Source organism: Bombina bombina, unplaced genomic scaffold (genome assembly GCF_027579735.1).
Source record: "Bombina bombina isolate aBomBom1 unplaced genomic scaffold, aBomBom1.pri scaffold_485, whole genome shotgun sequence".
Taxonomy (NCBI): Eukaryota; Metazoa; Chordata; class Amphibia; order Anura; family Bombinatoridae; genus Bombina; species Bombina bombina.
The window spans coordinates 83,370-108,595 of NW_026512546.1; the positions used below are offsets into that span (position 1 = coordinate 83,370).

Genomic DNA, 25,226 nt, shown 5'->3' on the forward strand with positions numbered 1-25,226 from the left:
GTAAATTAGATGGGGGGGCTAAACAAATGGCTGGGGGATGCACACAGATATTGTACAAGGCAGCTGTGTTACAAGTAGACTAGTTAGGTAGACTGGAGTTACACACGTGTAAATTAGATGGGGGGCTAAACAAATGGCTGGGGGATGCACACAGATATTGTACAAGGCAGCTGTGTTACAAGTAGACTAGTTAGGTAGACTGGAGTTACACACGTGTAAATTAGATGGGGGGCTAAACAAATGGCTGGGGGATGCACACAGATATTGTACAAGGCAGCTGTGTTACAAGTAGACTAGTTAGGTAGACTGGAGTTACACACGTGTAAATTAGATGGGGGGCTAAACAAATGGCTGGGGGATGCACACAGATATTGTACAAGGCAGCTGTGTTACAAGTAGACTAGTTAGGTAGACTGGAGTTACACACGTGTAAATTAGATGGGGGGCTAAACAAATGGCTGGGGATGCACACAGATATTGTACAAGGCAGCTGTGTTACAAGTAGACTAGTTAGGTAGACTGGAGTTACACACGTGTAAATTAGATGGGGGGGCTAAACAAATGGCTGGGGATGCACACAGATATTGTACAAGGCAGCTGTGTTACAAGTAGACTAGTTAGGTAGACTGGAGTTACACACGTGTAAATTAGATGGGGGGCTAAACAAATGGCTGGGGGATGCACACAGATATTGTACAAGGCAGCTGTGTTACAAGTAGACTAGTTAGGTAGACTGGAGTTACACACGTGTAAATTAGATGGGGGGCTAAACAAATGGCTGGGGGATGCACACAGATATTGTACAAGGCAGCTGTGTTACAAGTAGACTAGTTAGGTAGACTGGAGTTACACACGTGTAAATTAGATGGGGGGCTAAACAAATGGCTGGGGGATGCACACAGATATTGTACAAGGCAGCTGTGTTACAAGTAGACTAGTTAGGTAGACTGGAGTTACACACGTGTAAATTAGATGGGGGGCTAAACAAATGGCTGGGGGATGCACACAGATATTGTACAAGGCAGCTGTGTTACAAGTAGACTAGTTAGGTAGACTGGAGTTACACACGTGTAAATTAGATGGGGGGGCTAAACAAATGGCTGGGGGATGCACACAGATATTGTACAAGGCAGCTGTGTTACAAGTAGACTAGTTAGGTAGACTGGAGTTACACACGTGTAAATTAGATGGGGGGGGCTAAACAAATGGCTGGGGGATGCACACAGATATTGTACAAGGCAGCTGTGTTACAAGTAGACTAGTTAGGTAGACTGGAGTTACACACGTGTAAATTAGATGGGGGGGCTAAACAAATGGCTGGGGGATGCACACAGATATTGTACAAGGCAGCTGTGTTACAAGTAGACTAGTTAGGTAGACTGGAGTTACACACGTGTAAATTAGATGGGGGGCTAAACAAATGGCTGGGGGATGCACACAGATATTGTACAAGGCAGCTGTGTTACAAGTAGACTAGTTAGGTAGACTGGAGTTACACACGTGTAAATTAGATGGGGGGCTAAACAAATGGCTGGGGATGCACACAGATATTGTACAAGGCAGCTGTGTTACAAGTAGACTAGTTAGGTAGACTGGAGTTACACACGTGTAAATTAGATGGGGGGGGCTAAACAAATGGCTGGGGGATGCACACAGATATTGTACAAGGCAGCTGTGTTACAAGTAGACTAGTTAGGTAGACTGGAGTTACACACGTGTAAATTAGATGGGGGGCTAAACAAATGGCTGGGGGATGCACACAGATATTGTACAAGGCAGCTGTGTTACAAGTAGACTAGTTAGGTAGACTGGAGTTACACACGTGTAAATTAGATGGGGGGCTAAACAAATGGCTGGGGGATGCACACAGATATTGTACAAGGCAGCTGTGTTACAAGTAGACTAGTTAGGTAGACTGGAGTTACACACGTGTAAATTAGATGGGGGGCTAAACAAATGGCTGGGGGATGCACACAGATATTGTACAAGGCAGCTGTGTTACAAGTAGACTAGTTAGGTAGACTGGAGTTACACACGTGTAAATTAGATGGGGGGGCTAAACAAATGGCTGGGGGATGCACACAGATATTGTACAAGGCAGCTGTGTTACAAGTAGACTAGTTAGGTAGACTGGAGTTACACACGTGTAAATTAGATGGGGGGCTAAACAAATGGCTGGGGATGCACACAGATATTGTACAAGGCAGCTGTGTTACAAGTAGACTAGTTAGGTAGACTGGAGTTACACACGTGTAAATTAGATGGGGGGCTAAACAAATGGCTGGGGGATGCACACAGATATTGTACAAGGCAGCTGTGTTACAAGTAGACTAGTTAGGTAGACTGGAGTTACACACGTGTAAATTAGATGGGGGGCTAAACAAATGGCTGGGGGATGCACACAGATATTGTACAAGGCAGCTGTGTTACAAGTAGACTAGTTAGGTAGACTGGAGTTACACACGTGTAAATTAGATGGGGGGCTAAACAAATGGCTGGGGATGCACACAGATATTGTACAAGGCAGCTGTGTTACAAGTAGACTAGTTAGGTAGACTGGAGTTACACACGTGTAAATTAGATGGGGGCTAAACAAATGGCTGGGGGATGCACACAGATATTGTACAAGGCAGCTGTGTTACAAGTAGACTAGTTAGGTAGACTGGAGTTACACACGTGTAAATTAGATGGGGGGCTAAACAAATGGCTGGGGGATGCACACAGATATTGTACAAGGCAGCTGTGTTACAAGTAGACTAGTTAGGTAGACTGGAGTTACACACGTGTAAATTAGATGGGGGGGCTAAACAAATGGCTGGGGGATGCACACAGATATTGTACAAGGCAGCTGTGTTACAAGTAGACTAGTTAGGTAGACTGGAGTTACACACGTGTAAATTAGATGGGGGGCTAAACAAATGGCTGGGGGATGCACACAGATATTGTACAAGGCAGCTGTGTTACAAGTAGACTAGTTAGGTAGACTGGAGTTACACACGTGTAAATTAGATGGGGGGCTAAACAAATGGCTGGGGGATGCACACAGATATTGTACAAGGCAGCTGTGTTACAAGTAGACTAGTTAGGTAGACTGGAGTTACACACGTGTAAATTAGATGGGGGGCTAAACAAATGGCTGGGGGATGCACACAGATATTGTACAAGGCAGCTGTGTTACAAGTAGACTAGTTAGGTAGACTGGAGTTACACACGTGTAAATTAGATGGGGGGCTAAACAAATGGCTGGGGATGCACACAGATATTGTACAAGGCAGCTGTGTTACAAGTAGACTAGTTAGGTAGACTGGAGTTACACACGTGTAAATTAGATGGGGGGCTAAACAAATGGCTGGGGGATGCACACAGATATTGTACAAGGCAGCTGTGTTACAAGTAGACTAGTTAGGTAGACTGGAGTTACACACGTGTAAATTAGATGGGGGGGCTAAACAAATGGCTGGGGGATGCACACAGATATTGTACAAGGCAGCTGTGTTACAAGTAGACTAGTTAGGTAGACTGGAGTTACACACGTGTAAATTAGATGGGGGGCTAAACAAATGGCTGGGGGATGCACACAGATATTGTACAAGGCAGCTGTGTTACAAGTAGACTAGTTAGGTAGACTGGAGTTACACACGTGTAAATTAGATGGGGGGGCTAAACAAATGGCTGGGGGATGCACACAGATATTGTACAAGGCAGCTGTGTTACAAGTAGACTAGTTAGGTAGACTGGAGTTACACACGTGTAAATTAGATGGGGGGGCTAAACAAATGGCTGGGGATGCACACAGATATTGTACAAGGCAGCTGTGTTACAAGTAGACTAGTTAGGTAGACTGGAGTTACACACGTGTAAATTAGATGGGGGGCTAAACAAATGGCTGGGGGATGCACACAGATATTGTACAAGGCAGCTGTGTTACAAGTAGACTAGTTAGGTAGACTGGAGTTACACACGTGTAAATTAGATGGGGGGCTAAACAAATGGCTGGGGGATGCACACAGATATTGTACAAGGCAGCTGTGTTACAAGTAGACTAGTTAGGTAGACTGGAGTTACACACGTGTAAATTAGATGGGGGGGGCTAAACAAATGGCTGGGGATGCACACAGATATTGTACAAGGCAGCTGTGTTACAAGTAGACTAGTTAGGTAGACTGGAGTTACACACGTGTAAATTAGATGGGGGGCTAAACAAATGGCTGGGGGATGCACACAGATATTGTACAAGGCAGCTGTGTTACAAGTAGACTAGTTAGGTAGACTGGAGTTACACACGTGTAAATTAGATGGGGGGGCTAAACAAATGGCTGGGGGATGCACACAGATATTGTACAAGGCAGCTGTGTTACAAGTAGACTAGTTAGGTAGACTGGAGTTACACACGTGTAAATTAGATGGGGGGCTAAACAAATGGCTGGGGATGCACACAGATATTGTACAAGGCAGCTGTGTTACAAGTAGACTAGTTAGGTAGACTGGAGTTACACACGTGTAAATTAGATGGGGGGCTAAACAAATGGCTGGGGGATGCACACAGATATTGTACAAGGCAGCTGTGTTACAAGTAGACTAGTTAGGTAGACTGGAGTTACACACGTGTAAATTAGATGGGGGGGCTAAACAAATGGCTGGGGGATGCACACAGATATTGTACAAGGCAGCTGTGTTACAAGTAGACTAGTTAGGTAGACTGGAGTTACACACGTGTAAATTAGATGGGGGGCTAAACAAATGGCTGGGGATGCACACAGATATTGTACAAGGCAGCTGTGTTACAAGTAGACTAGTTAGGAAGACTGGAGTTACACACGTGTAAATTAGATGGGGGGCTAAACAAATGGTTGGGGGATGCACACAGATATTGTACAAGGCAGCTGTGTTACAAGTAGACTAGTTAGGTAGACTGGAGTTACACACGTGTAAATTAGATGGGGGGGCTAAACAAATGGCTGGGGATGCACACAGATATTGTACAAGGCAGCTGTGTTACAAGTAGACTAGTTAGGTAGACTGGAGTTACACACGTGTAAATTAGATGGGGGGCTAAACAAATGGCTGGGGATGCACACAGATATTGTACAAGGCAGCTGTGTTACAAGTAGACTAGTTAGGTAGACTGGAGTTACACACGTGTAAATTAGATGGGGGCTAAACAAATGGCTGGGGATGCACACAGATATTGTACAAGGCAGCTGTGTTACAAGTAGACTAGTTAGGTAGACTGGAGTTACACACGTGTAAATTAGATGGGGGGGGCTAAACAAATGGCTGGGGGATGCACACAGATATTGTACAAGGCAGCTGTGTTACAAGTAGACTAGTTAGGTAGACTGGAGTTACACACGTGTAAATTAGATGGGGGCTAAACAAATGGCTGGGGGATGCACACAGATATTGTACAAGGCAGCTGTGTTACAAGTAGACTAGTTAGGTAGACTGGAGTTACACACGTGTAAATTAGATGGGGGGGCTAAACAAATGGCTGGGGATGCACACAGATATTGTACAAGGCAGCTGTGTTACAAGTAGACTAGTTAGGTAGACTGGAGTTACACACGTGTAAATTAGATGGGGGGCTAAACAAATGGCTGGGGATGCACACAGATATTGTACAAGGCAGCTGTGTTACAAGTAGACTAGTTAGGTAGACTGGAGTTACACACGTGTAAATTAGATGGGGGGCTAAACAAATGGCTGGGGGATGCACACAGATATTGTACAAGGCAGCTGTGTTACAAGTAGACTAGTTAGGTAGACTGGAGTTACACACGTGTAAATTAGATGGGGGCTAAACAAATGGCTGGGGGATGCACACAGATATTGTACAAGGCAGCTGTGTTACAAGTAGACTAGTTAGGTAGACTGGAGTTACACACGTGTAAATTAGATGGGGGGCTAAACAAATGGCTGGGGGATGCACACAGATATTGTACAAGGCAGCTGTGTTACAAGTAGACTAGTTAGGTAGACTGGAGTTACACACGTGTAAATTAGATGGGGGGCTAAACAAATGGCTGGGGATGCACACAGATATTGTACAAGGCAGCTGTGTTACAAGTAGACTAGTTAGGTAGACTGGAGTTACACACGTGTAAATTAGATGGGGGGCTAAACAAATGGCTGGGGATGCACACAGATATTGTACAAGGCAGCTGTGTTACAAGTAGACTAGTTAGGTAGACTGGAGTTACACACGTGTAAATTAGATGGGGGGGCTAAACAAATGGCTGGGGATGCACACAGATATTGTACAAGGCAGCTGTGTTACAAGTAGACTAGTTAGGTAGACTGGAGTTACACACGTGTAAATTAGATGGGGGGCTAAACAAATGGCTGGGGATGCACACAGATATTGTACAAGGCAGCTGTGTTACAAGTAGACTAGTTAGGTAGACTGGAGTTACACACGTGTAAATTAGATGGGGGGGTAAAAAAATGGGTGGGGATGCACACAGATATTGTACAAGGCAGCTGTGTTACAAGTAGACTAGTTAGGTAGACTGGAGTTACACACGTGTAAATTAGATGGGGGGCTAAACAAATGGCTGGGGGATGCACACAGATATTGTACAAGGCAGCTGTGTTACAAGTAGACTAGTTAGGTAGACTGGAGTTACACACGTGTAAATTAGATGGGGGCTAAACAAATGGCTGGGGATGCACACAGATATTGTACAAGGCAGCTGTGTTACAAGTAGACTAGTTAGGTAGACTGGAGTTACACACGTGTAAATTAGTTGGGGGCTAAACAAATGGCTGGGGGATGCACACAGATATTGTACAAGGCAGCTGTGTTACAAGTAGACTAGTTAGGTAGACTGGAGTTACACACGTGTAAATTAGATGGGGGGGCTAAACAAATGGCTGGGGATGCACACAGATATTGTACAAGGCAGCTGTGTTACAAGTAGACTAGTTAGGTAGACTGGAGTTACACACGTGTAAATTAGATGGGGGGCTAAACAAATGGCTGGGGGATGCACACAGATATTGTACAAGGCAGCTGTGTTACAAGTAGACTAGTTAGGTAGACTGGAGTTACACACGTGTAAATTAGATGGGGGGCTAAACAAATGGCTGGGGGATGCACACAGATATTGTACAAGGCAGCTGTGTTACAAGTAGACTAGTTAGGTAGACTGGAGTTACACACGTGTAAATTAGATGGGGGGCTAAACAAATGGCTGGGGATGCACACAGATATTGTACAAGGCAGCTGTGTTACAAGTAGACTAGTTAGGTAGACTGGAGTTACACACGTGTAAATTAGATGGGGGGGCTAAACAAATGGCTGGGGATGCACACAGATATTGTACAAGGCAGCTGTGTTACAAGTAGACTAGTTAGGTAGACTGGAGTTACACACGTGTAAATTAGATGGGGGGGCTAAACAAATGGCTGGGGATGCACACAGATATTGTACAAGGCAGCTGTGTTACAAGTAGACTAGTTAGGTAGACTGGAGTTACACACGTGTAAATTAGATGGGGGGCTAAACAAATGGCTGGGGGATGCACACAGATATTGTACAAGGCAGCTGTGTTACAAGTAGACTAGTTAGGTAGACTGGAGTTACACACGTGTAAATTAGATGGGGGGGCTAAACAAATGGCTGGGGATGCACACAGATATTGTACAAGGCAGCTGTGTTACAAGTAGACTAGTTAGGTAGACTGGAGTTACACACGTGTAAATTAGATGGGGGGGCTAAACAAATGGCTGGGGGATGCACACAGATATTGTACAAGGCAGCTGTGTTACAAGTAGACTAGTTAGGTAGACTGGAGTTACACACGTGTAAATTAGATGGGGGGCTAAACAAATGGCTGGGGGATGCACACAGATATTGTACAAGGCAGCTGTGTTACAAGTAGACTAGTTAGGTAGACTGGAGTTACACACGTGTAAATTAGATGGGGGGGCTAAACAAATGGCTGGGGATGCACACAGATATTGTACAAGGCAGCTGTGTTACAAGTAGACTAGTTAGGTAGACTGGAGTTACACACGTGTAAATTAGATGGGGGGCTAAACAAATGGCTGGGGGATGCACACAGATATTGTACAAGGCAGCTGTGTTACAAGTAGACTAGTTAGGTAGACTGGAGTTACACACGTGTAAATTAGATGGGGGCTAAACAAATGGCTGGGGGATGCACACAGATATTGTACAAGGCAGCTGTGTTACAAGTAGACTAGTTAGGTAGACTGGAGTTACACACGTGTAAATTAGATGGGGGGCTAAACAAATGGCTGGGGATGCACACAGATATTGTACAAGGCAGCTGTGTTACAAGTAGACTAGTTAGGTAGACTGGAGTTACACACGTGTAAATTAGATGGGGGGCTAAACAAATGGCTGGGGATGCACACAGATATTGTACAAGGCAGCTGTGTTACAAGTAGACTAGTTAGGTAGACTGGAGTTACACACGTGTAAATTAGATGGGGGGCTAAACAAATGGCTGGGGGATGCACACAGATATTGTACAAGGCAGCTGTGTTACAAGTAGACTAGTTAGGTAGACTGGAGTTACACACGTGTAAATTAGATGGGGGGCTAAACAAATGGCTGGGGGATGCACACAGATATTGTACAAGGCAGCTGTGTTACAAGTAGACTAGTTAGGTAGACTGGAGTTACACACGTGTAAATTAGATGGGGGGGCTAAACAAATGGCTGGGGATGCACACAGATATTGTACAAGGCAGCTGTGTTACAAGTAGACTAGTTAGGTAGACTGGAGTTACACACGTGTAAATTAGATGGGGGGCTAAACAAATGGCTGGGGGATGCACACAGATATTGTACAAGGCAGCTGTGTTACAAGTAGACTAGTTAGGTAGACTGGAGTTACACACGTGTAAATTAGATGGGGGGCTAAACAAATGGCTGGGGATGCACACAGATATTGTACAAGGCAGCTGTGTTACAAGTAGACTAGTTAGGTAGACTGGAGTTACACACGTGTAAATTAGATGGGGGGCTAAACAAATGGCTGGGGGATGCACACAGATATTGTACAAGGCAGCTGTGTTACAAGTAGACTAGTTAGGTAGACTGGAGTTACACACGTGTAAATTAGATGGGGGGCTAAACAAATGGCTGGGGGATGCACACAGATATTGTACAAGGCAGCTGTGTTACAAGTAGACTAGTTAGGTAGACTGGAGTTACACACGTGTAAATTAGATGGGGGGGCTAAACAAATGGCTGGGGGATGCACACAGATATTGTACAAGGCAGCTGTGTTACAAGTAGACTAGTTAGGTAGACTGGAGTTACACACGTGTAAATTAGATGGGGGGCTAAACAAATGGCTGGGGATGCACACAGATATTGTACAAGGCAGCTGTGTTACAAGTAGACTAGTTAGGTAGACTGGAGTTACACACGTGTAAATTAGATGGGGGGCTAAACAAATGGCTGGGGGATGCACACAGATATTGTACAAGGCAGCTGTGTTACAAGTAGACTAGTTAGGTAGACTGGAGTTACACACGTGTAAATTAGATGGGGGGCTAAACAAATGGCTGGGGGATGCACACAGATATTGTACAAGGCAGCTGTGTTACAAGTAGACTAGTTAGGTAGACTGGAGTTACACACGTGTAAATTAGATGGGGGGCTAAACAAATGGCTGGGGGATGCACACAGATATTGTACAAGGCAGCTGTGTTACAAGTAGACTAGTTAGGTAGACTGGAGTTACACACGTGTAAATTAGATGGGGGGCTAAACAAATGGCTGGGGGATGCACACAGATATTGTACAAGGCAGCTGTGTTACAAGTAGACTAGTTAGGTAGACTGGAGTTACACACGTGTAAATTAGATGGGGGGGTAAACAAATGGCTGGGGGATGCACACAGATATTGTACAAGGCAGCTGTGTTACAAGTAGACTAGTTAGGTAGACTGGAGTTACACACGTGTAAATTAGATGGGGGGGCTAAACAAATGGCTGGGGGATGCACACAGATATTGTACAAGGCAGCTGTGTTACAAGTAGACTAGTTAGGTAGACTGGAGTTACACACGTGTAAATTAGATGGGGGGCTAAACAAATGGCTGGGGGATGCACACAGATATTGTACAAGGCAGCTGTGTTACAAGTAGACTAGTTAGGTAGACTGGAGTTACACACGTGTAAATTAGATGGGGGCTAAACAAATGGCTGGGGGATGCACACAGATATTGTACAAGGCAGCTGTGTTACAAGTAGACTAGTTAGGTAGACTGGAGTTACACACGTGTAAATTAGATGGGGGGGCTAAACAAATGGCTGGGGGATGCACACAGATATTGTACAAGGCAGCTGTGTTACAAGTAGACTAGTTAGGTAGACTGGAGTTACACACGTGTAAATTAGATGGGGGGCTAAACAAATGGCTGGGGATGCACACAGATATTGTACAAGGCAGCTGTGTTACAAGTAGACTAGTTAGGTAGACTGGAGTTACACACGTGTAAATTAGATGGGGGGCTAAACAAATGGCTGGGGATGCACACAGATATTGTACAAGGCAGCTGTGTTACAAGTAGACTAGTTAGGTAGACTGGAGTTACACACGTGTAAATTAGATGGGGGGCTAAACAAATGGCTGGGGGATGCACACAGATATTGTACAAGGCAGCTGTGTTACAAGTAGACTAGTTAGGTAGACTGGAGTTACACACGTGTAAATTAGATGGGGGGGCTAAACAAATGGCTGGGGGATGCACACAGATATTGTACAAGGCAGCTGTGTTACAAGTAGACTAGTTAGGTAGACTGGAGTTACACACGTGTAAATTAGATGGGGGGCTAAACAAATGGCTGGGGATGCACACAGATATTGTACAAGGCAGCTGTGTTACAAGTAGACTAGTTAGGTAGACTGGAGTTACACACGTGTAAATTAGATGGGGGGCTAAACAAATGGCTGGGGGATGCACACAGATATTGTACAAGGCAGCTGTGTTACAAGTAGACTAGTTAGGTAGACTGGAGTTACACACGTGTAAATTAGATGGGGGGCTAAACAAATGGCTGGGGGATGCACACAGATATTGTACAAGGCAGCTGTGTTACAAGTAGACTAGTTAGGTAGACTGGAGTTACACACGTGTAAATTAGATGGGGGGGCTAAACAAATGGCTGGGGGATGCACACAGATATTGTACAAGGCAGCTGTGTTACAAGTAGACTAGTTAGGTAGACTGGAGTTACACACGTGTAAATTAGATGGGGGGCTAAACAAATGGCTGGGGGATGCACACAGATATTGTACAAGGCAGCTGTGTTACAAGTAGACTAGTTAGGTAGACTGGAGTTACACACGTGTAAATTAGATGGGGGGCTAAACAAATGGCTGGGGGATGCACACAGATATTGTACAAGGCAGCTGTGTTACAAGTAGACTAGTTAGGTAGACTGGAGTTACACACGTGTAAATTAGATGGGGGGGCTAAACAAATGGCTGGGGGATGCACACAGATATTGTACAAGGCAGCTGTGTTACAAGTAGACTAGTTAGGTAGACTGGAGTTACACACGTGTAAATTAGATGGGGGGGCTAAACAAATGGCTGGGGATGCACACAGATATTGTACAAGGCAGCTGTGTTACAAGTAGACTAGTTAGGTAGACTGGAGTTACACACGTGTAAATTAGATGGGGGGCTAAACAAATGGCTGGGGGATGCACACAGATATTGTACAAGGCAGCTGTGTTACAAGTAGACTAGTTAGGTAGACTGGAGTTACACACGTGTAAATTAGATGGGGGGCTAAACAAATGGCTGGGGGATGCACACAGATATTGTACAAGGCAGCTGTGTTACAAGTAGACTAGTTAGGTAGACTGGAGTTACACACGTGTAAATTAGATGGGGGGGCTAAACAAATGGCTGGGGATGCACACAGATATTGTACAAGGCAGCTGTGTTACAAGTAGACTAGTTAGGTAGACTGGAGTTACACACGTGTAAATTAGATGGGGGGCTAAACAAATGGCTGGGGGATGCACACAGATATTGTACAAGGCAGCTGTGTTACAAGTAGACTAGTTAGGTAGACTGGAGTTACACACGTGTAAATTAGATGGGGGGGCTAAACAAATGGCTGGGGATGCACACAGATATTGTACAAGGCAGCTGTGTTACAAGTAGACTAGTTAGGTAGACTGGAGTTACACACGTGTAAATTAGATGGGGGGCTAAACAAATGGCTGGGGGATGCACACAGATATTGTACAAGGCAGCTGTGTTACAAGTAGACTAGTTAGGTAGACTGGAGTTACACACGTGTAAATTAGATGGGGGGCTAAACAAATGGCTGGGGATGCACACAGATATTGTACAAGGCAGCTGTGTTACAAGTAGACTAGTTAGGTAGACTGGAGTTACACACGTGTAAATTAGATGGGGGGCTAAACAAATGGCTGGGGATGCACACAGATATTGTACAAGGCAGCTGTGTTACAAGTAGACTAGTTAGGTAGACTGGAGTTACACACGTGTAAATTAGATGGGGGGCTAAACAAATGGCTGGGGATGCACACAGATATTGTACAAGGCAGCTGTGTTACAAGTAGACTAGTTAGGTAGACTGGAGTTACACACGTGTAAATTAGATGGGGGGCTAAACAAATGGCTGGGGGATGCACACAGATATTGTACAAGGCAGCTGTGTTACAAGTAGACTAGTTAGGTAGACTGGAGTTACACACGTGTAAATTAGATGGGGGGCTAAACAAATGGCTGGGGATGCACACAGATATTGTACAAGGCAGCTGTGTTACAAGTAGACTAGTTAGGTAGACTGGAGTTACACACGTGTAAATTAGATGGGGGGCTAAACAAATGGCTGGGGGATGCACACAGATATTGTACAAGGCAGCTGTGTTACAAGTAGACTAGTTAGGTAGACTGGAGTTACACACGTGTAAATTAGATGGGGGGCTAAACAAATGGCTGGGGATGCACACAGATATTGTACAAGGCAGCTGTGTTACAAGTAGACTAGTTAGGTAGACTGGAGTTACACACGTGTAAATTAGATGGGGGGCTAAACAAATGGCTGGGGGATGCACACAGATATTGTACAAGGCAGCTGTGTTACAAGTAGACTAGTTAGGTAGACTGGAGTTACACACGTGTAAATTAGATGGGGGGCTAAACAAATGGCTGGGGATGCACACAGATATTGTACAAGGCAGCTGTGTTACAAGTAGACTAGTTAGGTAGACTGGAGTTACACACGTGTAAATTAGATGGGGGGCTAAACAAATGGCTGGGGATGCACACAGATATTGTACAAGGCAGCTGTGTTACAAGTAGACTAGTTAGGTAGACTGGAGTTACACACGTGTAAATTAGATGGGGGGGCTAAACAAATGGCTGGGGATGCACACAGATATTGTACAAGGCAGCTGTGTTACAAGTAGACTAGTTAGGTAGACTGGAGTTACACACGTGTAAATTAGATGGGGGGCTAAACAAATGGCTGGGGGATGCACACAGATATTGTACAAGGCAGCTGTGTTACAAGTAGACTAGTTAGGTAGACTGGAGTTACACACGTGTAAATTAGATGGGGGGCTAAACAAATGGCTGGGGGATGCACACAGATATTGTACAAGGCAGCTGTGTTACAAGTAGACTAGTTAGGTAGACTGGAGTTACACACGTGTAAATTAGATGGGGGGGCTAAACAAATGGCTGGGGGATGCACACAGATATTGTACAAGGCAGCTGTGTTACAAGTAGACTAGTTAGGTAGACTGGAGTTACACACGTGTAAATTAGATGGGGGGGCTAAACAAATGGCTGGGGGATGCACACAGATATTGTACAAGGCAGCTGTGTTACAAGTAGACTAGTTAGGTAGACTGGAGTTACACACGTGTAAATTAGATGGGGGCTAAACAAATGGCTGGGGGATGCACACAGATATTGTACAAGGCAGCTGTGTTACAAGTAGACTAGTTAGGTAGACTGGAGTTACACACGTGTAAATTAGATGGGGGGGCTAAACAAATGGCTGGGGGATGCACACAGATATTGTACAAGGCAGCTGTGTTACAAGTAGACTAGTTAGGTAGACTGGAGTTACACACGTGTAAATTAGATGGGGGGGGGCTAAACAAATGGCTGGGGGATGCACACAGATATTGTACAAGGCAGCTGTGTTACAAGTAGACTAGTTAGGTAGACTGGAGTTACACACGTGTAAATTAGATGGGGGGGGTGAGCAAATGGCTGGGGATGCACACAGATATTGTACAAGGCAGCTGTGTTACAAGTAGACTAGTTAGGTAGACTGGAGTTACACACGTGTAAATTAGATGGGGGCTAAACAAATGGCTGGGGATGCACACAGATATTGTACAAGGCAGCTGTGTTACAAGTAGACTAGTTAGGTAGACTGGAGTTACACACGTGTAAATTAGATGGGGGGGCTAAACAAATGGCTGGGGATGCACACAGATATTGTACAAGGCAGCTGTGTTACAAGTAGACTAGTTAGGTAGACTGGAGTTACACACGTGTAAATTAGATGGGGGGCTAAACAAATGGCTGGGGGTGCACACAGATATTGTACAAGGCAGCTGTGTTACAAGTAGACTAGTTAGGTAGACTGGAGTTACACACGTGTAAATTAGATGGGGGGCTAAACAAATGGCTGGGGATGCACACAGATATTGTACAAGGCAGCTGTGTTACAAGTAGACTAGTTAGGTAGACTGGAGTTACACACGTGTAAATTAGATGGGGGGCTAAACAAATGGCTGGGGGATGCACACAGATATTGTACAAGGCAGCTGTGTTACAAGTAGACTAGTTAGGTAGACTGGAGTTACACACGTGTAAATTAGATGGGGGGGCTAAACAAATGGCTGGGGATGCACACAGATATTGTACAAGGCAGCTGTGTTACAAGTAGACTAGTTAGGTAGACTGGAGTTACACACGTGTAAATTAGATGGGGGGGCTAAACAAATGGCTGGGGATGCACACAGATATTGTACAAGGCAGCTGTGTTACAAGTAGACTAGTTAGGTAGACTGGAGTTACACACGTGTAAATTAGATGGGGGGCTAAACAAATGGCTGGGGATGCACACAGATATTGTACAAGGCAGCTGTGTTACAAGTAGACTAGTTAGGTAGACTGGAGTTACACACGTGTAAATTAGATGGGGGGGCTAAACAAATGGCTGGGGGATGCACACAGATATTGTACAAGGCAGCTGTGTTACAAGTAGACTAGTTAGGTAGACTGGAGTTACACACGTGTAAATTAGATGGGGGGGCTAAACAAATGGCTGGGGGATGCACACAGATATTGTACAAGGCAGCTGTGTTACAAGTAGACTAGTTAGGTAGACTGGAGTTACACACGTGTAAATTAGATGGGGGGGCTAAACAAATGGCTGGGGGATGCACACAGATATTGTACAAGGCAGCTGTGTTACAAGTAGACTAGTTAGGTAGACTGGAGTTACACACGTGTAAATTAGATGGGGGGCTAAACAAATGGCTGGGGGATGCACACAGATATTGTACAAGGCAGCTGTGTTACAAGTAGACTAGTTAGGTAGACTGGAGTTACCACACGTGTAAATTAGATGGGGGGGCTAAACCAAATGGCTGGGGATGCACACAAGATATTGTACAAGGCAGCTGTGTTACAAGTAGACTAGTTAGGTAGACTGGAGTTACACACGTTGTAAATTAGATGGGGGGCTAAACACGATGGCGGGGGGATGCACACAGATATTGTACAAGGCAGCTGTGTTTACAAGTAGACTAGTTAGGTAGTACTGGAGCTACAACACGTTGTAAATTAGGATGGGGGTGGGGGCTAAACAAATGGCTGGGGGAATGCACACCGATATTGTACAAGGGCAGCTGTGTTACTACAAGTAGAACTAGTTAGGTAGAACTGGAGTTACACACGTGTAAATAGATTGGGGGGGGCTAAACAAATGGCTGGGGATGCACACAGATATTGTACAAGGCAGCTGTGTTACAAGTAGACTAGTTAGGTAGACTGGAGTTACAAACGTGTAAATTAGATGGGGGCTAAACAAATGGCTGGGGATGACACTAGATATTGACAAAGGCAGCTGTGTTTACAAGTAGACGAGGTAGGTAGACTGGAGTTACACACGTAGTAAATTAGATGGGGGGGGCCTAAACAAATGGGGGGGATGCACACAGATATTGTACAAGGCAGCTGTGTTACAAGTCGACTAGTAGGTAGACTGGAAGTTACACACACGTGTAAATTAGATGGGGGGGGCTAAACAAAGATATTGTACAAGGCAGCTGTGTTACAAGTAGACTAGTTAGGTAGACTGGAGTTACACACGTGTAAATTAGATGGGGGGCTAACAAATGGCTGGGGGATGCACACAGATATTGTACAAGGCAGCTGTGTTACAAGTAGACTAGTTAGGTAGACTGAGTTACACACGTGTAAATTAGATGGGGGGCTAAACAAATGGCTGGGGGATGCACACAGATATTGTACAAGGCAGCTGTGTTACAAGTAGACTAGTTAGGTAGACTGGAGTTACACACGTGTAAATTAGATGGGGGGGGCTAAACAAATGGCTGGGGGATGCACACAGATATTGTACAAGGCAGCTGTGTTACAAGTAGACTAGTTAGGTAGACTGGAGTTACACACGTGTAAATTAGATGGGGGGGGGCTAAACAAATGGCTGGGGATGCACACAGATATTGTACAAGGCAGCTGTGTTACAAGTAGACTAGTTAGGTAGACTGGAGTTACACACGTGTAAATTAGATGGGGGGGGGCTAAACAAATGGCTGGGGATGCACACAGATATTGTACAAGGCAGCTGTGTTACAAGTAGACTAGTTAGGTAGACTGGAGTTACACACGTGTATATTAGATGGGGGGCTAAACAAATGGCTGGGGATGCACACAGATATTGTACAAGGCAGCTGTGTTACAAGTAGACTAGTTAGGTAGACTGGAGTTACACACGTGTAAATTAGATGGGGGCTAAACAAATGGCTGGGGGGATGCACACAGATATTGTACAAAGGAGCTGATAACAATTATACAGAAAAAGTCATAAATTCAGACATCAGAGGAAATGCATACCAGTATATTGAAAAACATTAAAGGGACGTGGGATAACAACCCGGGCATGAAATGCATACCAGTATATTGAAAAAAACATTAAAGGGACGTGGGATAACAACCAGGGCATGAAATGCAGAGAAAGAAATGCATACCAGTATATTGAAAGAACATTAAAGGGACGTGGGAGAACAACCAGGGCATGAAATGCAGAGAAAGAAATGCATACCAGTATATTGAAAAAAGCATTAAAGGGACGTGGGATAACAACCAGGGCATGAAATGCAGAGAAAGAAATGCATACCAGTATATTGAAAAAAACATTAAAGGGACGTGGGAGAACAACCAGGGCATGAAATGCAGAGAAAGAAATGCATACCAGTATATTGAAAAAAGCATTAAAGGGACGTGGGATAACAACCAGGGCATGAAATGCAGAGAAAGAAATGGATACCTGTGGAGAGATGAGATGATGAATAGTTAGAACAATGTTTCATGTTGTTAGTAGAGCATTCTAGATGATAGCATTATGGATTTAACTCCAGTTCTTAACTCGACCACTTATAATTCAGAGCCACTTTGAATTTCAGAGCCAAGGCCTCAGAGCCAGCTCTCAGCTGTATATAGTAGTAAAATTAGGGTTGGATTTTTAGTAGATTTTTTTTTTTATAGCAAATTTTAAAGTTATGTATATTTCCACTCCCCTTGTACCATGTGATAGCAATCAGCCAATCACAAATGCATATACTTATAGTCTGTGAATTCTTGCACATGCTCAGTAGGATCTGGTGTCTCAAAAAATGTAAATATAAAAGACTGAGCACATTTTTTTTAATGGAAGTAAATTGAAAAGTTGTTTAAAATTACATGCTGTATCTGAATCATGAAAATTTAATTTAACCTGAGTGTTCCATTAAAGCCAATCTGGAACGTATATGTAGCAGTGATAGACTTGAGAAGTCAGCAGGTGCATTTCTAGCTCTAAGAATTAGAGAATCATCAACTTCAGAGCTAAATTCCATGTCAAGGGGCAAAAATAATAATAAAATTATATTGAAAAAAATGTTTTACTGCTCATAACTAAACATTTTATATTAAATGTCCCTGTAATAAGCTGCTTTATATACAAAGTTAAAGTTGTTCATGAGGAAAACCTGGATCTTCTGTCCCATCAAATAGATTTGAAGACACAACTGACTTGGTTTCTATAAAACTGTTTGACATCCTCACAAACCTGTGTATTTGTCTGCTGGAACTTGCAGGGCGACAGGATGAGCATCCGGATAATGTGTCACTCAGTGAGGAAGGGGAGGATGAGAAAGAGGAGATGGATATTCAGCAGGTGACAGATGCAGGTGAGTGAAGTGGTTCTGATAATTATTTGTTCTGAAATCTAAAACTGCACATCAGGGGCGAGATTACATATGCTACGCAGGCTTCAGCGTAACTGCTGAAACCTGCGTCACCCGTAAATTCACCTCGAACATCGGGGAATCGCATATACGGCGCCGGCAGTTCATAAACTAGCGATGTCCAGAAATGTGCGGAAATACACATTTCTCTTGTAAGGTGTATCCAGTCCACGGATTCATCCATTACTTGTAGGATATTCTCCGTCCCAACAGGAAGCTGCAAGAGGATCACCCACAGCAGAGCTGTCTATATAGCTCCTCCCCCAACTGCCACCCCCAGTCATTCTCTTGCAGCTCTCGACAAGAAAGGAAGTATCAAGAGAGTTGTGGTGAATTAGTGTAGTTTATCTTCAATCAAAAGTTTGTTATTTTTAAACGGTACCGGCGTTGTACTGTTTTCTCTTGCAAGGTGTATCCAGTCCACGGATTCATCCTTTACTTGTTGGATATTCTCATTCCCTACAGGAAGTAGCAAAGAGAGCACACAGCAAAGCTGTCCATATAGCTCCCCCTCTAGCTCCACCCCCCAGTCATTCTCTTTGCTGGCTCTAAGCACTAGGGTCTCTCTCGGGAGTGTAAAGTGAATGTGGTGTTAGAATTGTAGTTTTATTATCTTCAATCAAAAGTTTGTTATTTTAAATGGTACCGGTTTGTACTATTTACTCTCTAGCAGAAAAGTGATGAAGATTTCTGCTGAGAGGAAAATGATTTTAGCATGTTGTAACTAAAATCCACTGCTGTTCCCACAAAGGACTGAGGAGTACCAGAAAACTTCAGTTGGGGGGAACAGTTTGCAGGGTGAACTGCAATAAGGTATGTTCAGTCATTTATTTCTAGACAAGACTGGGATAATGCTAGAAGAGACTGACAATATCCCCATGAGGGGAGGGTAAGCTATGTTCAGACTTAGTAAGGAATTGAATGCTTACATAATAGGTTATACTGGTTGACACTTATTCAGGGCAATCGATTGTTTGGCTAAGGAAAAATCGTTTTGCAAGACACTTTGAAAGCCCTTTTGGGTTCTTTCTGGGGTTATTACCACATGGCTGTTTTTTAGTCACTTAGGAGTGATTTACTAGGCCTCACAGCTCCGGAGTAGAGTGGGAGGGGCCTAATTTCGCGCCTCAGATGCGCACTTAGAATTGCAGATAAGTTCATGCTGTTTCACATGGAGGGTCCTGCTGATGTTTGAGGGCCTAAAAGAAGCTATATTCCCCCAAATCTGATCCCTAAGGGCAGGTAGGGCCACAGCAAGGCTGTGGCAAGGTGCTGTAGTGATTTAACCGGGTGTTGGCTTTAGGCTGCTCCGGTTTGGGCATTAAGGGGTTAATCATTTTGAAACTTGTGGTGCAATCTTATTAAGGCTTTAGCTACATACTGTGAAAATTTCTGAAAGATTGCTGCATTTTTCACTGTTTTGTAAAATTGTGTGCTCTTTTTATCTCTTAAAGGCACAGTAACGTTTTTTTCAAATTGTGTTTTTTATTTGAATAAATTGATTTCCAAGCCTGTTTGTGTACTCTACTTGTCTGTTAAACATGTCTGACACTAAGGAAAATCCTTGTTCAATGTGTTTAGAAACCATGGTGGAACCCCCTCTCAGAATGTGTCCCACTTGTACTGATATGTCTATACACTTAAAGATCATATTGTTGCACTTAAGAATGTGGCCCAAGATGATTCTCAGACTGAAGGTAATGAGGGTAGCCCGTCTGCCTCTCCCCAAGTGTCACAACCAGTTACGCCCGCACTAGCAACGCCTAGTACCTCTAGTGCGTCTAACCCTTTTACATTACAAGACTTAGCGGCAGTCATAGATAATTCTCTTACAGCCTTCTTATCTAAACTGCCCGTGTTACCTGCAAAGCGTGATAGCTCAGTTTTAAGAACAGATTATGAGCATTCTGACGCTTTGGTAGCCGTATCCGATATACCCTCACAACGCTCTGAAGTGGGAGCGAGGGATTTGATGTCTGAGGGAGAAGTCTCTGATTCAGGAAGGGTTCCTCCTCAGACAGATTCAGATACATTGGCTTTTAAATTTAAACTAGAACACCTCCGTGTTTTACTTAGGGAGGTATTAGCTACTCTGGATGACTGTGACCCTTTGGTGATCCCAGAGAAATTGTGTAAAATGGACAAGTACCTAGAGGTCCCTGTTTACACGGATGCGTTTCCGGTCCCTAAGAGGATTGCGGATATTGTTACTAGGGAGTGGGATAGGCCAGGTGTCCCTTTTGTCCCCCCTCCTGTTTTTAAGAAAATGTTCCCCATATCTGACCCCATGCGGGACTTGTGGCAGACGGTCTCTAAGGTGGAGGGGGCTGTTTCTACACTAGCTAAATGCACAACCATACCAATTGAAGACAGTTGTGCTTTTAAAGACCCTATGGATAAAAATTAGAGGGTTTACTTAAGAAAATTTTTGTTCAACAAGGGTTTCTTCTCCAACCTATTGCCTGCATTATTCCTGTAACTACTGCAGCTGCTTTCTGGTTTGAGGCGCTGGAAGACTCGCTCCAGACGGAGACCTCATATGAGGAAATTATGGATAGAATTAAGGCTCTAAAGCTAGCTAATTCTTTTATCACTGACGCCGCTTTCCAAATAGCTAAGTTAGTGGCGAAAAATTCAGGTTTCGCCATTTTGGCGCGCAGGGCGCTATGGCTAAAGTCCGGGTCAGCCGATGTGTCGTCTAAATCCAAGCTTTTGAACATTCCTTTCAAAGGGAAGACTCTATTCGGGCCTGAATTGAAAGAGATTATTTCAGATATCACCGAGGGAAAAGGCCATGCTCTCCCTCAGAACAAAGCCTTTAAAACAAAGAACAAAGCTAATTTTGGTTCCTTTCGCAATTTCAGGAACGGCCTCGCTTCATCATCTCCGGCTGCAAAGCAAGAGGGTAACGCTTCACAGCCCAAGGCAAACTGGAAACCTTACCAGGGCTGGAATAAGGGTAAACAGGCCAAAAAGCCTGCAGCTGCCACCAAGACAGCATGAAGGGGTAGCCACCGATCCATGACCGGATCTAGTAGGGGGCAGACTCTCTCTCTCTTCGCTCAGGCCTGGGCAAGAGATGTACACGATCCTTGGGCATTAGAGATTGTAGCCCAGGGATACCTTCTAGAATTCAAGGACTCTCCTCCAAGGGGAAGGTTCCACATTTCTCGTCTCTCTACAGATCAGACAAAGAAAGAGGCGTTTTTACGCTGTGTAGAAGATCTACATACAATGGGAGTGATCCACCCAGTTCCCATTGCAGAACAAGGACTGGGGTTTTACTCAAACCTGTTTGTGGTTCCCAAAAAAGAAGGAACTTTCAGACCAATCCTGGATCTCAAAATTCTAAACAAATTCCTCAGAGTCCCATCATTCAAGATGGAGACAATTCGGACAATCTTACCAATGATCCAGGAGGGTCAATATATGACTACTGTGGATCTAAAGGATGCATATCTGCACATTCCTATCCACAAAGATCATCACCAGTTTCTCAGGTTCGCCTTTCTGGACAAGCATTTTCAGTTTGTGGCTCTTCCTTTCGGGTTGGCCACTGCTCCCAGAATTTTCACAAAGGTGCTAGGGTCCCTCCTGGCGGTTCTAAGACCGCGGGGCATAGCAGTGGCACCTTACCTAGACAACATCTTAATTCAGGCGTCAACTTTCCAAAGAACCAAGTCTCACACAGAGATTGTATTGGCCTTTCTGAGGTCTCACTGGTGGAAGGTGAACATTCAAAAGAGTTCTCTCTCCCCCCTCACAAGAGTTCCATTCCTAGGAACCCTGATAGACTCGGTAGAAATGAAAATATTTCTGACGGAGGTCAGAAAGCTAAAACTCTTCTTTATTCCATTCCTCGGCCATCTGTGGCTCAGTGCATGGAGACAATCGGACTAATGGTTTGCGGCAATGGACATAGTCCCTTTTGCTCGGATATACCTCAGACCACTGCAACTATGCATGCTCAAACAGTGGAATGGGGATTATGCAGATTTGTCTCCTCAAATTCAGTTGGACCAGGAGACCAGAGATTCTCTTCTCTGGTGGTTGTCTCAGGATCACCTGTCTCAGGGAATATGTTTCCGCAGGCCAGAGTGGATCATTGTAACGACCGACGCCAGTTTGTTAGGCTGGGGTGCGGTCTGGGACTCCCTGAAAGCTCAGGGCTTATGGTCTTGGGAAGAAACTCTTCTCCCGATAAACATTCTGGAACTGAGGGCGATATTCAACGCTCTTCAGACATGGCCTCAACTAGCTGCGGCCAAATTCATCAGATTTCAGTCGGACAACATCACGACTGTAGCTTACGTCAATCATCAGGGGGGGACAAAGAGTTCCCTAGCGATGACGGAAGTAACCAAAATAATCAGGTGGGCGGAGGATCACTCCTGCCATCTCTCAGCAATTCACATCCCAGGAGTAGACAACTGGGAGGCGGATTTTCTAAGTCGTCATACTTTTCACCCGGGGGAGTGGGAACTCCATCCAGAGGTATTTGCCCAGCTGACTCAGCTATGGGGCACTCCAGAGTTGGATCTGATGGCGTCCCGTCAGAACACCAAACTTCCTCTCTACGGGTCCAGGTCCCGGGATCCCAAGGCGGTATTGATAGATGCTGTAGCAGCGCCTTGGTCCTTCAATCTGGCTTATGTCTTTCCACCGTTTCCTCTCCTCGCGCGTCTGGTTGCCAGAATCAAGCAGGAGAAGGCTTCAGTGATTCTGATAGCACCTGCGTGGCCACCCAGGACTTGGTATGCAGACCTAGTGGACATGTCATCTGTCCCACCATGGACATTGCCAATGAGGCAGGATCTTCTGATACAGGGTCTGTTCAAGCATCCAAATTTAGTTTCTCTCCGTCTGACTGCTTGGAGATTGAACGCTTAATTCTATCAAAGCGTGGGTTCTTTGAGTCCGTTATAGATACTCTGATTCAGGCTAGAAAGCCTGTCACCAGGAAAATATACCATAAGATATGGCGAAAATATCTTTGTTGGTGTGAATCCGAGGGTTACTCATGGAGTAAGGTTAGGATTCCCAGGATATTGTCTTTTCTCCAAGAAGGATTGGAGAAAGGATTGTCAGCTAGTTCCTTAAAAGGAGAAATATCTGCTTTGTCTATCCTGTTACACAAGCGTCTGGCAGAGGTACCAGACATTCAAGCGTTTGCTCAGGCTTTAGTCAGAATCAAGCCTGTCTATAAACCTGTGGCTCCGCCATGGAGTTTGAATCGAAGAGTTTCAGAATTATCTGCCTTACAGTGTGATTCACCTTACCTGGTGTTCCACGCAGATAAGGTAGTTTTGCGTACCAAGCCTGGTTTTCTTCCTAAAGTTGTTTCTAACAAGAATATTAACCAGGAAATAGTTGTTCCTTCTCTGTGTCCTAATCCATCTTCGAAGAAGGAACGTCTATTACACAATCTTGATGTAGTTCGTGCTTTAAAGTTCTATTTACAAGCAACTAAGGATTTCAGACAAACATCTTCCTTGTTTGTTATCTATTCTGGTAAGAGGAGAGGTCAGAAAGCGACTGCTACCTCTCTTTCCTTTTGGCTGAAAAGCATCATCCGTTTGGCCTATGAGACTGCTGGCCAGCAGCCTCCTGAAAGAATTACTGCTCATTCTACCAGAGCAGTGGCTTCCACATGGGCTTTCAAAAATGAGGCTTCTGTTGAACAGATTTGTAAGGCAGCGACTTGGTCTTCACTGCATACTTTTGCCAAATTTTACAAATTCGATACTTTTGCTTCTTCGGAGGCTATTTTTGGGAGAAAGGTTTGCAAGCAGTGGTGCCTTCCGTTTAAGGTACCTGTCTTGTTCCCTCCCTTCATCCGTGTCCTAAAGCTTTGGTATTGGTATCCCACAAGTAAAGAATGAATCCGTGGACTGGATACACCTTGCAAGAGAAAACAGAATTCATGCTTACCTGATAAATTACTTTCTCTTGCGGTGTATCCAGTCCACGGCCCGCCCTGGCATTTAAGTCAGGTAAAATTTTTTTGTTTAAACTACAGTCACCACTGCACCCTATGGTTTCTCCTTTTTCTTCTTAACCTTTGGTCGAATGACTGGGGGGTGGAGCTAGAGGGGGAGCTATATGGACAGCTTTTCTGTGTGCTCTCTTTGCCACTTCCTGTAGGGAATGAGAATATCCCACAAGTAAAGGATGAATCCATGGATTGGATACACCGCAAGAGTAAGTAATTTATCAGGTAAGCATAAATTCTGTTTTTACCTCAGGCAGAAATTAGAAGAAGAGTTTTGCCTGAGGTTTTTGATGATCTTAGCAGGTTGTAACTAAGGTCCACTGCTGTTCTCACACATAACTGAAGAGTTTGGGAAAACTTCAGCTGGGGGAATGGCCTGCAGAATTTACTGCTCTGAGGTATGTTCAGTATATTTTTTTCTAGAGATAAGGTCTAGAAAATGCTGACCGTGCCTGATATATTTAAGGTAAGCCTGATTACAGTGATTTAACAAACGACTGGGATCATGCTTGCAGTAAAGGGTAATATTCATGTTACTTGCTCTTATTACTTAGTATGTAAAACGTTTGCATGATATATAAAAAACGTTTTTTACTGAGGGTGATAAATCTTTATTTGGGGCCTAGTTTTCCACATGGCTGATTAGATTTCTCCTAGGAGTAGTTTTTTAAGGCCTTTTCACTTTGAGTGCATGGTGGGAGGGGCCTATTTT

At 44.3% G+C, this 25,226-nt stretch overlaps 1 protein-coding gene and 1 long non-coding RNA gene across 4 annotated transcripts in view; both read left to right on the plus strand.

Annotated features, from left to right (window-relative positions):
- Positions 1-25,226, plus strand: part of LOC128644384 (zinc finger protein 84) — a 70,836-nt gene that overhangs the window by 22,073 nt on the left and 23,537 nt on the right. For 2 of the 3 annotated variants that reach the window (XM_053697010.1, XM_053697011.1), the window contains exon 3: positions 18,373-18,465. In XM_053697010.1, the coding sequence (XP_053552985.1) occupies positions 18,373-18,465 (93 nt within the window). Of the gene's footprint in view, positions 1-18,289; positions 18,466-25,226 lie in introns of all 3 variants that reach the window. The other variant, XM_053697012.1, reaches the window with a different exon arrangement.
- LOC128644386 (uncharacterized) lies at positions 4,227-6,653 on the plus strand. The gene is made up of 2 exons (XR_008399982.1): positions 4,227-5,866; positions 6,612-6,653. It is a non-coding gene; the product is annotated as an uncharacterized LOC128644386 (long non-coding RNA).